Source organism: Ascaphus truei, chromosome 14, assembly GCF_040206685.1.
Source record: "Ascaphus truei isolate aAscTru1 chromosome 14, aAscTru1.hap1, whole genome shotgun sequence".
Taxonomy (NCBI): Eukaryota; Metazoa; Chordata; class Amphibia; order Anura; family Ascaphidae; genus Ascaphus; species Ascaphus truei.
In genome coordinates, this window is record NC_134496.1 from 45,367,276 (window position 1) to 45,384,986 (window position 17,711).

Consider the following 17,711-nt stretch of genomic DNA (forward strand, 5'->3'; position numbering starts at 1 on the left):
CATATAATGTTTAAGATAGACATGACATTAATGCTTAATTCCCATCTTTACAATTATTGCCTTCTGCCAGTATATACAGTATATGCCCATAGGTACTGTACTGCAGTGCTGCTCAACTCCAGTCCTCCAGAAACCCAAAAGGTCAGGTTTTAAGGATATCCCTGCTTCAGCACAGGTGGCTCAATCAGTCCCTGCTTCAGCACAGGTTGCTCAATCAGAGGCTCAATTTTCGACTGAGCCACTGTTTGAGTCACCTGTGCTGAAGCTGGGATATCCTTAAAAACCTGACCTGTTGGGACAGCTTGAGGACTAGAGGTCGGCACCATTGCTGTACTGTACCAGCACGTGATTATTTCTGGGAAGGGCAGGCAGTATATTTAGAAGGAAGAGTCTCCTGAGAATTTGTTTTATTTTTTCATATACCACCAATTTGATTTTGAACCTGCTGTCTTTCTTCAAGTGCACAAAGCAGTGGAACATTCATTATTGGGTGTGCAAGGATTTCTATAGAAATTTAATATTTTTTACTTTAATAGGGATTGCACCTTCACATATGCCCAGGCTTTGTCCATTACCACTATTGTCACAATCTTGAATGTAAACTAAATTAGAAAGGGCATGGCTCCTCTCAGAGAACACGCTTTCTCCTCTCAAGCTGCAGAATGTACTTAGAAGCACAGGAAGGTGCTCTGTAATGAGGAGGGTGGGACATAAGGACCGGTTCCCTTGTTAGAACATTTACTGGCTGTAAGCGAAGGGCGGGGTGAGTCAGAGGAGGGCCTGCTGATGTCATGATATTGGGGAGGAAGCAGCATAGTGATTATTCTCGGGCACTGCAAGTCTTGTATAGTATTTCTATGTGATGCTGCTTGCTCTCTGTGGTCCTGCAGTAAGGTTGCACAGAGTAAGGAGGGGAGGTGCAGCCACAATACCAGGGGAGGGCCCAGTCAGACTGAAAGAGATGAAAGAGCCAAGCAGAAAGCGAGAAAGAGTTACATAGAGGAGAGTTTCTTTGGAGACAGCTAGAGTTAGCATCAGAGATCCTGTTTTATTGTCTGCTTCCCCCAGCAGGCTGAGTGTTATCTATTTCAGCACCACAAGGGACGGACAGTTCCCAGCAATATCCAGCCTTGGAAGAGGCAGCCTAGTACCTGAGCACCTCGTATCACAACCCTGTTAAAGCTACAATCAACGCAATTTAAGCCGTTTTATTTAACCATAGGCCCCTTGGCAATCAGGTGTAAACAAACACATCTGCCATTCTCCGGGGGAACCTGAAGCACAATGTACCAGGGACATATCCAGGTAAGACTACATTACATGCATGTTCCATCTTGGAGGTGAAAAGGGAGGTGGCATTCAAACCTTGATGAATTCAACAAGTGAAAATAATGCATTATAATAAGTGGTACTGGGATTACTTATCTAACAACTTCCACAAAGTAAAGTTGGAAGTGTGGGTTGATTTTGGCTTGTCCTTTTCTGACAGATGTAGGCACTTGAATCATACAGGACACCTGCCCACTGCATGCATCTCTGCGTGTATGTCAGCTGAAGGGCAAACAATTTATTTCAGTGCAAATTAATCAAATCAAGCAATTAGGATGTTGAGTGGTGGTTTTTAGTTCTAGAAATGTTGGCAGCCATTGTATTGACATAATTTATAGCATTTGTGTTACCAATACTGTTCTTAGCAAATGTAACTCTTGTCCAATATCACTTGGCCCAAACATGTTTAAAACACTGGTGCGAGGTCCCTATACATATGTACAGAAGTAGCTTTAGCTGGTTTATTGATTTTTGCTTGAGAACGGGAGTGGTTTTTCATCATGCAAAACACCACTGCCTTGCTGAATACTGTAACCTTGACTTTCATCCTCTCTTCTGTTGCTTGGGAATCCAAGTCCCACATGATGTGAAGGAAATACCATGTAGCCTGTACTCATGCAAGAGGTTCCTTGCCAGATCTCCCAGGATTTTCTTTTGCAACCTTTCAAAATAACAGCAACACAGCACATTGCCTTGCTGAATTTGTCACACACAGTTTAGAAAATCAGAAACATTTATCAAGCAGAAAGGCAGCAAACTGGCATCCACACATACTAAAATGTGATATCTAAGCTTTAATCATATATGTGTTGCATTAAAAAGATACTGTATGTACTTTCACTGGTCAGGTATTTGACCTGAATCTTAATTGAATACCAATTTCGTGATCAGTTCTCTTTCACATGCTTCAAGGTTATGCAAATTTAGAAGACTGAATGTGCACCAGCTGTCAACCAAATACAGAAGTTTATCCTATGATAAAATAATGTTAAAGTGTTTACTTATCTCATTATTTTCATTTTTAAAGACATCTGATGTCTTTCAACGTGTGTTAAAGAGTGTGACATTAGATCTAATACATATATAAATCCTTTTATTCATTAAACGTATACTTTGAGTATGTATTTCATTTTATTTTAATCATTTTCAGCTCACAAGATAAAAATGACAACCTGAAGTTGTAATTAACAAAAACTATCAACATGTATCACACATCACTACACAGATGGAAAAGATCACCTTAAACGGGACAACTTTAAAATGCCATTCATTGACACTGGTGCTACTTAAAATCAAATGACCTTGTATTTTTCATGTGCAGTTTTGGATTTTTCTTGTTTTGACAATTAAATGATGAATATCTTATTTTTCCACTCATAATAATTAGACCTAAACATTGGAGACACTGTGATTTAATTAATTGGTACTTGTATTCTCTTGCACTCCTTTGAAGTAGCTTGGCTAATATCTTAATATTTTGAGGTCCATATTGAAGTTATCACAATTTCCTGCATATTTATAGAGCAGGAATATTGATCATGTGGGGAAAACATACATAGTGGGATTTTTAATGTTCAAATACCAAAAATAGTTCCACCTATTGTGACCTTCATCAATATTGAACATTTTTGTAATTATTATCTATGTATCAGTCAAAAATGCCTAACAGAATAGATTATACACTATAGGATTCCAATGAAGAACTAATACTAAAAATAATGCAATTGTATTTTCTATGTATGAGAGAGCTATTAAAACTGTGCTTTATAAATGTCACAAGTCAGGTATAATTGAAAAAGTCACTTCTGCTCTCCAACAGTATTAGGTTTGAAATGTCATAATTAATTCAAAAGAATTAAAAAATAAAATGTTCTTTGCTTTCAGCAAATGACAGTCCCTTTAAATGTGGTCTTATATATTTTAAATGTTCCCATTTCTTTGAGTGTAACACTATTTGAAAAAGCTGGGTGTCTAACATTTTTGAGTTTGGATCATTTGCTATCTTCAAATGCTCATGTGTAAATAAAGCATATTGCGGAATTACAATCACAGTTTGCGATTATTGTTGAATTGAAAATCCCATACTGGAAGTATTTTCTGAAAGTCATATAGTAGTGTTCTTGCATATAGGTGCAAATCCTCACAGCCTGTGGCTTTTAATGTACGTTAGTATCTTGACCAGGGGTGGGCAACTCCAGTCTTGAAGGGTCACCACCAGGTCAGGTTAGGTGGCTCAATAAATCCCTGCTACAGCACATGTGGCTCAATCAGTGGCTCAGTCTTCAACTCCGTTCCCTAAAGAATGTGTATATAAAACAAGTAATCGGTGATTAATAAAATATATTTAATTTTTACCTTGTGCTAGAGAAGACATTTGCTGCTGCTTTTGTTAATATGCAGTTTACAGTGTATTTCAACAAAGACTGATGTACAGTATCTAATACATATAGTACATAAAGTTATTTTAGTTGTGTGCTACTGCCCTCGACATTTCAAGTATACCAATTTGAGGTTTGTCTTTGACTAAATCATTATTAGAACATCCCTCTCATGTTTGCCCATTGTGGTAATGAGCCAGGGTGAGCTCCAAGTTACATAGATTGTAAGCTCTGTGGGGCAAGGACTCTTTTTACTATTGTTTTATATCTGGCGTGCTTATTCCCATTATTTGTTATAATATTATGTTACATATACATATATTACTGCTGTAAAGTGCTAGGTACCTGGATGGTACTATATAAATAAAGATATACAGCACTGTACATACATACTTTAGGTTACTCACTTTTATGTACATCCCGATACAATTTCCGCAGCCTGTGTCTCTGATTTCTGGTAAGCATAGCGACTCTCAATGTAATCAATACATCTTTCTCTAATAGCCATGTAAAAGAAACTTCATGTATAACAGGCATGAAAGGCTTTTGTGTATTAGCAATTAAAGGTATCACCAAATTGCCAAATAACTCTATTTATCTAATAATTTGCACTGCATTTATCCCATTAATCATGAATATTTAGCAGTAATCATGACAGAAAAAATTACATCAAGAAAGGGGCAGGTGAGGGTGCCAGGTTTTTCGGATGTTGTCATTATGTTTCTTCTGGAAAAATGCCAAAAAAGAACATTTTCTTTAAGAATACTTCTATGCTAGGAATGGCCATCTCCAGTTCTCAATGGCCACCAACAGGTCAGGGTTTCAGGATTTCGCTGCTTCAGTACAGGTGGCTCAATTAGTCCCTGCTTCAGCACAGGTGGCTCAATTAGTGGCTCAGTTGACTGAGCCACAGATTGAGCCACCTGTGCTGAAGCAGGAATATTCTGAAAATCTGACCCGTTGGTGACCCTTGAGGACTAGAGTTGGCCACCGCTGTTCTATACACAAATCCATCATGGGATGATATGCATATCTGTTTGTGCACTATGTTATGTAAGGCCTCGGGCATGAGCACTGACCCGTGCTGAGGCGCGCTGCTGCTCGGCACTGAGCCCCTGCAGCCGCAATGAGAGTGGCTTTAGCAGGGGCTCGCGCACGCTTCCGCACGCCTGCGGAAGCGTGTGTCTTAAGAAATCTTTAGTTTCTTCAGCTGCCGGAGCGCAGGGCCGGTCACGTGAGAGGTTTGCCCAATGAGGGCGAACCAGCTCCGTGACATCACTGGCCCGCCCCCAGACACGCCCACGGACGGCGCGCGCTCTAAGGCCAGGGAAAGCACCACTTTCCCTCAGCCTCAGCGCGCCTCCGCACGGCTTCAGTCTCTATGGACTAAGCCTAAGTGTGGCTGCCCCAAAGAGAAACTCCCTGTGCTATAAAGATAAATGTCAGTCTCGGATGTTAGTAATGAGGCATGCTATGTGATTTTTCCATACTGCAGTAATGTAATACTCAGCGACTTTTCTGAGTCACCACTTTATGGGAGTTTGCATTTTTTTTTTAATGTGCTTAATGTACATTCCGAGAATTGATCTCTCTGTCTCTTCAGTATTACAGTAATTATATTCCACGTAACCACTGCCTAAGCTGCATACAATAGGAAGTACACAAAATAAAAAGCAAAATATATGTGCTGACTAAACAACACCCATCAACAGATCCCACCTGCAATGGTCTGTAACCCGACTTGTGGGGTGTGACCCAAATAACCCATTGGGGATGTAGGGGGGAAATAGCCCCCAGATAGAGAGATGATATCCCTAATGTGTGAGATGTAAATTAATAAACACAAAATACAAGTGATACAGATATAATAACAGCGTGTGAGTGAAGCGATATGAACCAATGAAAAATTGTTGTACCCAATGGTTTAGGGAATAAATGTGGTTTCAAAAGACTAAACCAGGTGGGATGTAAATCTATATATATATATATATATATATATATATATATATATATATATATATAACAAATTGGAGTAGCGCCTTGGGAAGCTTGATAAGGATAAATCAGCTGTGTAAATCAGATAGAGTTAACAAGGCTATTGACCAAAGAATCCCCAAAAGGGCGAATTTGTGATAAAACAACTGAAATCTATAGCAAAAATAAAAAATATGAAACATTAAAAATAAAATAAAAACCAGATGTCAGTTGAAATTTCAAAAAATGTACTTAGTCCACTGGAGTTTTGCTGCCCGTATATAAGGATCACCAAATCCCAAGGATATCTGCAGAAAACAAGAAGAAAAAACAGGCGCACTCCTAGTGTGATAAAGTATAAAACAGTATTTATGGGATTGTAAAATATAAAAAGCGCACTCACAAACAGAGTAAAAATAATAGCATTTATGAGATATACTCAATCGCCTTGAAGCTGTGAAGGGAATGTATCAGCCTGTCCCGTTGGTGCCACCCCTGGTGTATCCGTTGGTTCAGCAAGGTGCACCGGAGCCACTGCAGCGAGATGATGTAATAATCAGCAACACGGTCAGAGACTCCCTCCAGATACACCTCCCACAGCTCTCACTGCTCACCAGCAGGCAACTGCAAAACCGGAAGCGACAGCAGTCCCAAGCAAAATAGCAACAGCTCCAAGGTACTCTCTCCGTTCATGCAGTAATGTCAGCCACAAACTCGCCTCTTTGGGAAACGCCCTACGTGTTTCATCACTAAGGACTTCGTCAGGGCGAGTTTGTGGCTGACATTACTGCACGAACGGAGAGAGTACCTTGGAGCTGTTGCTATTTTGCTTGGGACTGCTGTCGCTTCCGGTTTTGCAGTTGCCTGCTGGTGAGCTGTGGGAGGTGTATCTGGAGGGAGTCTCTGACCGTGTTGCTGATTATTACATCATCTGGCTGCGGTGGATCCAGTGCACCTTGCTGAACCAATGGATACACCAGAGGTGGCACCAACGGGACAGGCTGGTACATTCCCTTCACAGCTTCAAGGCGATTGAGTATATCTCATAAATGCTATTATTTTTACTCTGTTTGTGAGTGCGCTTTTTATATTTTACAATCCCATAAATACTGTTTTATACTTTATCACACTAGGAGTGCGCCTGTTTTTTCTTCTTGTTTTCTGCATATATCTCTCTCTCTCTCATATATATATATATATATATATATATATATATATATATATATATATATATATATATATATACATACATACATACACACACACACACACACACACACACACACACACAGTTTATGCATAAACAAAGTTTTGGTGTGCTGATTGTAAAGAATTTCTGTAGTTGCTGCCCCAAGAAACAGGAAAACCCTCTCCAGCCACAATACCTCAAAAGACAAAACGGGTGCAGTTTAGCATAAAATCCTTTATGTATGAATGTAAAAAACAAACAAATATAAGAATTCACTCACAATGTGAATAACAATAACCAGGAAGTGAGATGTTCAATGACGCAGCAGTGTCCCTGGGCCGCAGCAGTGTCCGCTTTCCTAAACCATCAGGGACCCTGAGGAAGTCAGACCATATGGTGAAATGCATCGGACGTTGTAGAACACCTTTTCCATTGCTGAATGTGAGGTAACTGTAGCTGGTAATGAAAACTTGCGATGCTGCAGCCCGGGGGATCCCCCGCCCCATCGCACTGACGCATTGTGGAATGAGTCACTTCCTGGTTACAGACGAGGAGAGAGGACGCCAAGCCGCTGCAGACCGCTCCAGGTGAATGATGTCACTGAGGATCACTCAGACGAAATCACCATCAGAAGCGGTCAGAAAAGGTGGAGCACATTGGTTTTAATTCTTTCCTACGTCCAGAGACTTACAAGAGAAAGGGAAGGATCCCCAAATCGGGTTAGAAATAACTGCTGGCTTTCTACCAGAAAATCTATAATATGTTTATTCATTGTGAGTGCATTCTTAGATTTATTTGTCAACATTGATACATAAATGATTTTATGCTATTTTATGCGACCCTGTTTTGGCTTTTGAGGTATTAAAGAAGACGTAACAAAGTCCAGTGTAGAATGGTGCTCAGACTCCTTATGCGCTCAGGAAAACTTTTCAAATAGTGGAAATATGTAGGTCCGGATTACCCTCCATTGTCCATAATATTCATCCATATATGGTATGCTGGGGAGGAATAAGTGCTTAGTGAGGTCCCAAGAATCCCCACATATTGCAGCACATTAACAGCCTCCCTTAAGCAATCTCCAGAATACAATAATAGGAGGCGCAACATATATAAAGGCCTGTTACCTGTTGTATACCCTCTCAGTGACCAGCAAATCCTGGGTGTGCAGCAACCATGTAGCAAGGAGATCTATCAGTCTTCTGGAGGAAAAAAGAGCAAAAACACCACAAAAACAGCAAATCAGAAAAAATTACGATCATGGGGTAACTCCCAGAGAAAAAGATTTATTGCTAGGTTACATGGATAGAAAGTAGAGGAAAAATGCACCGACGTGTTTCGTGCAGTTGTTCTTTATCAAGATCGTCATTTTCCAGCCGTTTCCACCAAAAGCCTGATTAAAGAAGAAGTAGCCTAATGCCAAGTGCTGTGAATCACATGTCAACATCTTGGTATGGGAAGTTGTTGGATTAGTTCAGTGTAGTATCACTATATGTGAGCTCTGTAAGGTGATCTCTTTCTGTGTTAGAGAGGTTAAACTGATGGGGAGTTACTGTAAGACAACCCTGGGCCTTGGTTACATCTGGTCATGTTTCAAGAGTAACCAACCAATATTAATTGATATGTCACACAAGTGCATCTATTTTTATATAACCAACCAATATTCCATTGATAATTGCAAAAAGCTTGCATTCACTAGACCTGCAGAAGCCAGCTGTTTAAGGTGATCACATGGTTATAATAGCTATTAATTTCACATATAAGCCAGCCCCAGTTGTGTAACTATAATAATAATAGCATGTTCTTGTATAGCGCTGCTAGTTTTACGTAGTGCTTTACAGAGACATTTTTGCAGACAAAATGCAACCCTTACCCCACGGAGCTTACAATCTATGTTTTTGGTGCCTGAGGCACAGGGAGATAAAGTGACTTGCCCAAGGTCACAAGGAGCTGACACCAGGAATTGAACCAGGTTCCCCTGCTTCAAAACTCAGTGCCAGTCAGTGTCTTTACTCATTGAGCCGCTCCTTCTATGTTAATGTAATTAAAATGGTAAACTGAATTAATCAGAAACATAGTGGTTTTCTAAGATCACTCGTTGGGGCTGTGTGTCACGCTACAAACATGTAAGGTTTGCCATTTAATTGACATAAGAGAGGTTTTCAATATGCGCTTTTGGGCATTAGTGCATGGAGGGGCATCGCTCTGCTTTTGCTTTCACAAGAGTTTTTTTATGGGAATTTTATGGGAAGCAGTTGTATGGAGCAGTAAGGCAAGACACTTCCTGGTAAAACATTAATAAAGAAAGAAATACTTGTTGACATATTATAATGTGACATTCCAATTTCATCATTACTCACAACATTTTTATCGGCCTTACTGCACCGACACACTTTATTCGAGCAAATACCCAGTATGTACCTGGCAGATACCTGGAATGCGCCGCTCCTCACCTCTGACAAGCCCCGTTGTGTTTGCCTTCCCAGCCTGGGTTCATGCCTGGCTGACGGGCGGCTGATCTGTTAAATGATAATGATTAGGATTTAATAGGCTGCAATGCTTCGCGTGTCTACCAGATGGCATAAATTCATGAATTGTAATGCAGTATATATATATATACTGTGCAGTATTGCAGCCAGCGGGAATAAAATGCTTCAATCCCTGCCTGGAAAATAACCCAATGCACTCGGGCAGAAAACAGTCACAAACCTCAATACACCCGGGTATACCCGAATTCGTGGGACTAGCCGAGCTCGAATAAAGTGTGTCGCCAGTGTATGTGTGTCAATTAAACCACCAGGACTCAGCTGTTGCAAAGTCCATCTGACTAATATTTCTTACATTTGATGCACGGTGATTCAATGGGAAATAATTAATTGACGACACAGCCTTAATGCATTCTACTTAACATACAGACCTTATGGTATCAGTGTCTAAAGCAGGCGCTGTGCCAATTACGTCTGTATTCAAGTCTAACAACTTTAACACATCACACCCCCTCTGCATAAATAAAAATAGCTATTAACATTGTCTGTAATAGTGGATAGAATGCTTTTCAAATCTCACAGGTCTCTTCATGTATGCTGAGTACACTTGTAGTACACCTGTTGATTCATTAAAATCAAAACCTATGATAAAGCTACACTTTTCCGTGGTAAATCCAAATACTAGAAGTTATAGCTTATTTGAAATGTACAGTCATTTTATAACTTGCATTGTGTTTATATGCACAAAGCAGATTTCGGTGAACTTTTCAAATTGATATCTTCAGTCTGGGAGGAACAGCTGGAATTTCGCAGCAGGTGTATATTCTATTGCTTCTAGACATTATTTGTGTCTTTATAGCAACGGTAAATATGTAAATCAATTCTCATGACAGTACGTTCATTGCATCTGCATCCCCAATGAATAGTTTTTGTTCAGCTGCACCTGATGAACCAGTGATCCCTCTTGTTTTGAACTTGCGTGGGAAGATGTTTGAAAGCCTTAATTTTATGATGATTTCTCGGGAAATGCGATTGATTTTGCTCACGTATTGTAAAAGTAGGGGCAGCAATTAAGACATCAGTGAAAAATAATTGTCAGACTGTATTCAGGAAGGCAGTAACTGCATTAACATGCTCAGGAGTTTGTGATTTTGAATTGTGGCCAATATATGACAGGTATAACTTTATCATTGTCCTCGTGAACACAGTGCAGCAAAAAAAACTTGAATAATCTTTTTAGTTTTCCACAAAATACATATTTTAACAAAATGTATGTATGTATATCTTTATTTATATAGCGCCATTAATGTACATTGCGCTTCACAGCAGTAATACACGTGACAATCATATAAATAATAAATAATACAAATAACACATAAAGGGCGCTTCAGACATAAAAGTGACACTTAGGAAAAGGAGTCCCAAAGAGCTCACAATCTAATTGGTAAGTAGGAAGAACTTACAGAGACAGTAGGAAGGCGTTCTGGTAAGTGAGTCTGCAAGGGGCCAAGGTCTATGTATGTGGTGTATAGTATCAGCTACGGAGCTACTCATATGCTTTGATAACGAGGTGTGTTTTAAGATGGGTCTTAAAGGTGGATAGAGAGGGTACTAGTCGGATATTGAGGAGAAGGGCATTCCAGAGGTGTGGGGCAGTCAGTGAGAAAGGTTTAAGGTGGGAGAGGGCTTTAGATACAAAAGGGTTAGAGAAAAGACATCCTTGAGCAGAACGCAAGCCGGGATGGTGCATAGCGAGAAATTACATCCCTACATACACTGTTTTAAAAAAAAAAAAAAAAAACAGATGCATAAAATATCAGTGATTTATTTCTGCAGTTACGAGCAGTGTAAAGAAGTAACTGCAAATGTCAGTACCCAATGTTATCAGTTCTGCTACTAACTATGAGCAGCGTGCATTAATTTAGAATGAAGACTTTTTAGAACTTCAGGTATGGATTGATACATATATGAAATGAATGAGCACATTATTTTAACCCTGTCTCTGCAAGAAAACAGTAATGCTACCGTTTTGCTTTTGGCCAAAAAAAGGCTTTAGAAACTCAATATTCACATGTGGGCAGAAACAAAAAAAGGGGAACTATTATAAAGTTTACAGAGAAATAAATGAATTTAATGTACAAGTTTACACCCCTGTGCAAAATGTTGTGTAGCTGCTTAAGAGACGAGATCTTGGTTCAAATGGATGAAATTCAGAGCCTTCACCAGCACGAAGGAAAATCTACATACTGTAGCATATTGAACAAAGGTCTCAGGGGGGAGACTTGGGATAGTTGTGTATTATTCATAAGCATTAATTCCCTGAAAGGCTGATGGATAAATGGAAGAGCGTCCCATTTAAAGTGGTGTGGGCAAGTACAGTTCCAGAATTAACACACACGTGAGGATCCAAGAATGATTTATAAAATACCAGGAAATATTACATTGATGGGGACCGCCTGGCTTACGAGAGGTAACTATCTACCATGTATCTATTTTAATAAAAATCAAAAAATATCTTACATTTCATGATATACCATATCAGAATAAATTCTTGAAGGATTCTAAATGTTGAAACCTTCCCATCTAATATCTAAATGCCCCGACCCCAGAAGAAATGCCTGAAACATTGATCATTTTCAAGGCCTTGATACACCGAGTAAGAGAGATTGTTTCTATATCATTCAATGCCAGAGTGACTGAGATTACCTGTGCAAAAGAGATGGGGAAATATCCCATGATGTAGTAGCATTACATTTTTATGAATTTAAATTGCAACTTCGCCTTCAGTATGAAGATAGGACGATTTCAAGCTGAAATATTAATTATGTTATATTCTCTATATACATATATATTCAGCATTTAACTAGTTAAAATAAGTAATTTGGTATTAAGTTATAAATTATATTGGAAAATGATAAGCTGCCTCTGCAGCAATAAGCAGATAAATTAGTCTGAAGACAGACAGGTGTAGAAATGTTTAATGTCTGCTGAGTTGCAAGAGTTAGTTAAATAGATAATAGTAAAATACAATACAATAGAGAGGGGTCTTAAAAGATAAGGAACACAGGATTAACTATAGTTACTTCGTGACAGAACAAAGAGTTTCTTCTAAATCACAGTACAGGTAGTCCTCATTTTACGACGTTTCGCTTTCCATCGGATGCGTTTTCCGAGGGCGCATAATGAAGTCTAAAAACTAATTATCCACCGTGGTTTTTCAGTATCCAATGGAAGCCGTCGCCATAAACATGGGTCCTGCTTACGACTGTCCCATCTCCGACGCGGGTTTGCGGGATGCATTGTGTCGAAAAAGCGAGGACTACCTGTAAAGATTGCTAAAGGAAGACACTGTGTTCTAATATTAATGATTGACTAAGAACATTTTGGATGACAGAGAAAAGCAGGTGATTACTATGTTAAAACGGAGATTGCCAAAATGTATAAAGATTGCATTTGGATTTATAGAATTCAGAATCATTTAACACCAAGCTAAGAACAACCAAGCTAACTATTCTCCAATTATATAACTAAATTATATGTACCAGAATGATATAACTGACTGATATGATGCTGTGAAAGATATTTTCTATTGTCTCTGAATAAATTGAGAAAAGAACCGGGCTGTGGACTATATGATATATATTGAAAGGTGGGACATTTATTTGCAATATAATATAATATAATGAGCAAATGTTCACTGTATTGGTGATTTCTGGACATTTTGTCAATTTTACGGATTATTATTAGTTTTTCTTTTACTGGTTGGGTGCTGATTAAAGTCATGCTGACATTTTGCCTTTTAATGAACATTAGTGTACAGTAGTATGCTTTCTGTTTTGTTTTTTTGCTTACTTCTGTGTTTCTGCAGGTGGATATCATTATATATGGTGCCTTAGTAACACACAAAGGCACCTATGGGGATACAGATATCACATTTTTTAATTGTTGCAATAAAACAAAAGACAGTAAGAAAGTGTATGAGTCTGATTATAATTGGATACTGTTAAATTAGTTCTATTTCTCTGCTAGAACATTCATGTAAAATCTACATAACAACCTTTCAAAGCGGAATATAATGACAGATTCCCTTAGCGTAGCAGACTTAGAATTCTATACCAGAGAGTTTAAAGAATATCAGAGGACTTCCAAATGCACTGGAATAACAAAGAAATGAACCCTGACTGAAGAGCCCTATATGTAAATAAGAAAACACTTGATGTCCATGTAAAAAAAGGACGTTGTCTGAATAGAAATAAGAACTTTGTTTGAGACAGTCATAGCGTTACTTGAAAAATGGGGCCAATGGATTGAGTAGATGACTGTATACTTTTATGGTATACTGTATATAGTATATTTAAGGTCTTATTAGAAAGACAAGGAAGCGTTCTGTCATTGATCACTCCTTAAAAGTGATTTTTTTTAATGGATAATCTAATCTGAAGATTCAAGTACAAATAAAAAACCTTCAACACTGCCCTGGTCCACACATTAACTTACTGTATGCTTTCAAAATATATTATACTAAGGGAATCACAGTAGAGGAAATCATGGAAGAAAGAATATCAGTAAAAGTCATCCTTGAAAAAATTAAGAACGTTTTGTTATGGGGAGAAGCAAAAACGTTGTCCACCAAATGTGTCTGCAACCTCATAACTGTCCGACACCGTAAATTAACCTAAGCAGGGGGAAAGGAGTGATTTCCAAACGAAGGGCAATTTCCTGTTTGTCAAACAGTGACTTCACACAGAAGGGAGGAGATCGGACCTGTTAGTTTTAATTTTCCGCGAGTCTCGCTGATTTGGTGGTCCGGAGATAGTACATCGCTGAACATGGACTCCATTAGAGTCTCGCTGATAAATTCCAAAAATCTGCACTTCCCCTTCCAAATGCCATTTTATTTTTAACACAGAAACATCAAATATCACTGGTTTTGCTCTTTTGAGGCTTACACCTTTAAGGGAAGTCATACGACTCACTCATTCCGACTTACAGATGAAGCCAACATCAATGTCCCTAGTAATAACATAATATATTCTTCTATAACCCAGAGTTTCTATAGGGTTGAATGGCAGTGCCCACACGGCATACTGCGATATATCTCACCAAAGTCTACGTCTGTTGCTTGTTTCCAAAGTCATCAAGCGGGGATTTTCAAATACTTTAGGTGTCAAATACAACAACAACAAAATTGCCCAGGTTTTAGCGATGAACCCTTTAGGTTTCCCATGACGTAGTCACTGCATCATAGGGATTGGCCCTTCGGAAGCCCCATAGCGTGGTGACTAAGTTGTGCCCATCAGAGGGTTTTTTTTGGCCACGTTTTTTCTCAGGACATGATCTGCCCAGTGAGGAAATGTGGAAGGAGGAGGACTCCTCTTCCGTTTCATGTAAAATGGCCGCCGCGGTCAAGTGACCGCTATTGAAAGCGGGCACGTGATCACACTGCGGGCGTGGCACTCGGCCACTCTGACTCCTCTGGCACTCAAAGGGTTAAACGTGTTCATTTTGGTGCTAGGAAGGAGTTCGATTTTAAACCCATTGGTGCCAACAGACAGATCATGCGTCCTCTTACTATTAAGGAAGCAATCCAAGCGCTTATTTATTTTTACATTTATTTTTATTTTATTTACACAGCGTTGAAGCAGGAGGTATCTAGAGCTGAACCCCATTAATTTCAGCTCTGGGGACCCCATGCATCCGGAGATATTTTCCTCTGTAGGGGGTATCGATAGCCACTCCGGCAGGGTAGCAGGGATCATATAATGGCCGCTTTTCAAAACTCCCGCGCCCTGTGGGCCAATAGGAAGCCGTGATGTCATCCGTTCGGCTTCCTATTGGCCCACATGATGCAGAGCTTTAAAAAGCAGAGAGATACCGGCACCCCCTCCAGAGGTAAGTATCTCTGGAAGCAGGGGGTCCCCCGAGCTGGAATGAATAGGGTTAAATCTCTGCAGACCCCCTGCTTCAAACCTATGTTTTTTTTTTAAAAAAAAGCTTGAATTGCCTTTTTAAGGGGTTTTAGGAAATAACATCTGAAATGATATCCAGCTACGGCAAAGTCGATTTGGTGAGTATTGTGACCTGTTCACTGTATGATACGTGACGTCTGAGCCCATGAATAAATACCTTCTCTTGTGTTTTTAAGTTTTCTTCCAATTTTACTGCCTCTTCAGTGAACCATGAAAGAAAGGCAAGGGTGTGATGCATGGTTTTCCATCGTCGGAGCAGGGAAAGCACAAAGCGGTGACAGCGGAAGTTCTGGGAACAATTTGGTGCAGTGGTGCGTGATATTAGAAAGCAAGTAGAATTAACAAAAAATAGGAAAATAGGTTACAAAGCCAAATCATACCAAAATTTACTTGACAAACACACAGAACAATCAATGAATAAATAAAAAATGGGTGCAGTGCGCTCTGTGCTATAACAAAGCCTTCATGCTTCTGTATTATATGGATTTTATTAACTGTGAATGTCAACGCATTGAATATTCAGTTGGAAGTAATTAGCTAATCTTTGAAAACACTAATCCTGGTAGTAGGAATGTTGTAATCTTTTTAATGTTATCTGTGCTCAGGTGATATTAAATGTATGATGCACAAAACATATCTGGAAGAACCTTTCAGTGTGAGGTATTACTTGTCCAAGTTTCCACACACGAGAGTTCTATATAGTGTGATGAGAAAAAAATGGTTTCTGTGATAGTTCACTATCCATAACCTTGACATTCTTGGGGCCGGATTGTACTTTACCTGCCTGCTTGGGTTATTCCTTGAAGAGCGGCCCTCCTCCTGCAGTGTCGCGTCGTAATGTGGTGTCACATTGTCATGGCAACACATTGCTATGTGATGTTGCGGCGTCATTTGACATCGGGTCACCATTTCAACATGACGCAGCAGGAGGAAGGCCGGTACGGAGAAGCTGAGAACCCTCCCCTCCTTTCACCACTCAATCCAACACACTCCCTTGGAGTGAGGAGCGGTCCTGCCAGTCCGGGGACTGCCCAGCTCCCTCCTCCGGTCGGGTGGAAGTTGAATCCCGGCACCAACAGTAGGAAGGAGAGTATTACAGGCAGTCAGGGAGCTCAGTGGCCATGGGCCATCGCTGCTGGGGAGATACAGCACCGGCCCACCACACAGACCCACCTGGGTAGCCCCGATCGCCTGATAGGGCAGCTTGCCCATACGTGTTCTCAACACACAGGAGGTACACATATGAGGTGCAGAGACAGACTTTTGTAAAATTGGGTGTTTCTGGTTGACTCACTGACCAGCAAGGTGAAGGCGCATCGCAGGGATGAGAACACTGGTTGTGGATGAACCCATTTCAAACTCCAGTGTCAGGTCTCCTTCTGACTTTGGGAAAGTCTCTTAACATCTCTTTCTCAGGGTCCAACAATTAGATTGTAGGTTCTTTGAGACAACGACTTATTCTGCGTACAAAATTGTATGTAAGATGCTGATTAAATTGTTAGTGCTAGATATGTGGAAAAACAATATTTGTACTATCTTTATTTTTATAATTTTATTATTCCCCGCTCCCCCCCAAAAAAATATGTTTGCACACATTAGTTAAAAATACTGATGGGGGTATAATATAGATATACAGGTGGTGTCCATCGAACGGATTATCCGATGTGAGAGAATGCATTCTGCTGAGCGCGTTATGCGACGTCGAAACAGATTGTTCGGCATTCACCACCGCGGATCAACATTGGAGAGAAGGAGTGGCTCAGTGAGTAAAGACACTGACTGGCACTGATCAGGGAGCCTGGTTCAATTCCCCGTGTCGGCTCCTTGTGACCTTGGGCAAGTCACTTTATCTCCCGGTGCACCAAAAACATAGATTGTAAGCTCCACGGGGCAGGGACCTGTGCCTGCAAAATGTCTCTTTAAAGCGCTACGTAAAACTAGCAGAGCTATACAAGAACATATTATTATTATCCGTAATCTGATGGTCCGCTGTCTGATGGCGGCTTGCGGGACGGATTATGGTGGATAATCGAGGACCGCCTGTAAATGTATAGGTATATAAACTGCTTATTTTTATCTCTTGTGAAATCTCATATTACTCCAACTTGAAACATGAAGAAACATGATACAAAATTAATAATTTGGCTTGTAAGAAACAATGACATCATACCCTGCTGGTAAGATGAGACAAAGTGAACAGCCAATGCCTTTAAAGTTTATTTATGGCAAAGTACAAAAAATGACAGTATTATTATGTGCCATAAACCGATAGAACAAACAAAAGGGAAAATAAAGGTGGCCATAACCTGTTAATATTGTTCATATTTTCACAGGCAGTAAATGTGTTTTATTCTAAAACAAATTACATCAGGAATAACTTAAAACATTT

At 39.8% G+C, this 17,711-nt stretch overlaps 1 protein-coding gene across 3 annotated transcripts in view; it reads left to right on the forward strand.

Moving 5' to 3' along the window:
- Positions 1–820: 820 nt before the first annotated feature.
- PEX5L (peroxisomal biogenesis factor 5 like) overlaps positions 821–17,711 on the forward strand; it is a 144,074-nt gene continuing 127,183 nt past the window's right edge. For all 3 annotated transcript variants that reach the window (XM_075570724.1, XM_075570722.1, XM_075570723.1), the window contains exon 1: positions 821–1,305. In XM_075570724.1, coding sequence (XP_075426839.1) covers positions 1,285–1,305 — 21 coding nt within the window. In that variant the 5' untranslated portion in view covers positions 821–1,284. The remainder of the gene's footprint in view (positions 1,306–17,711) is intronic.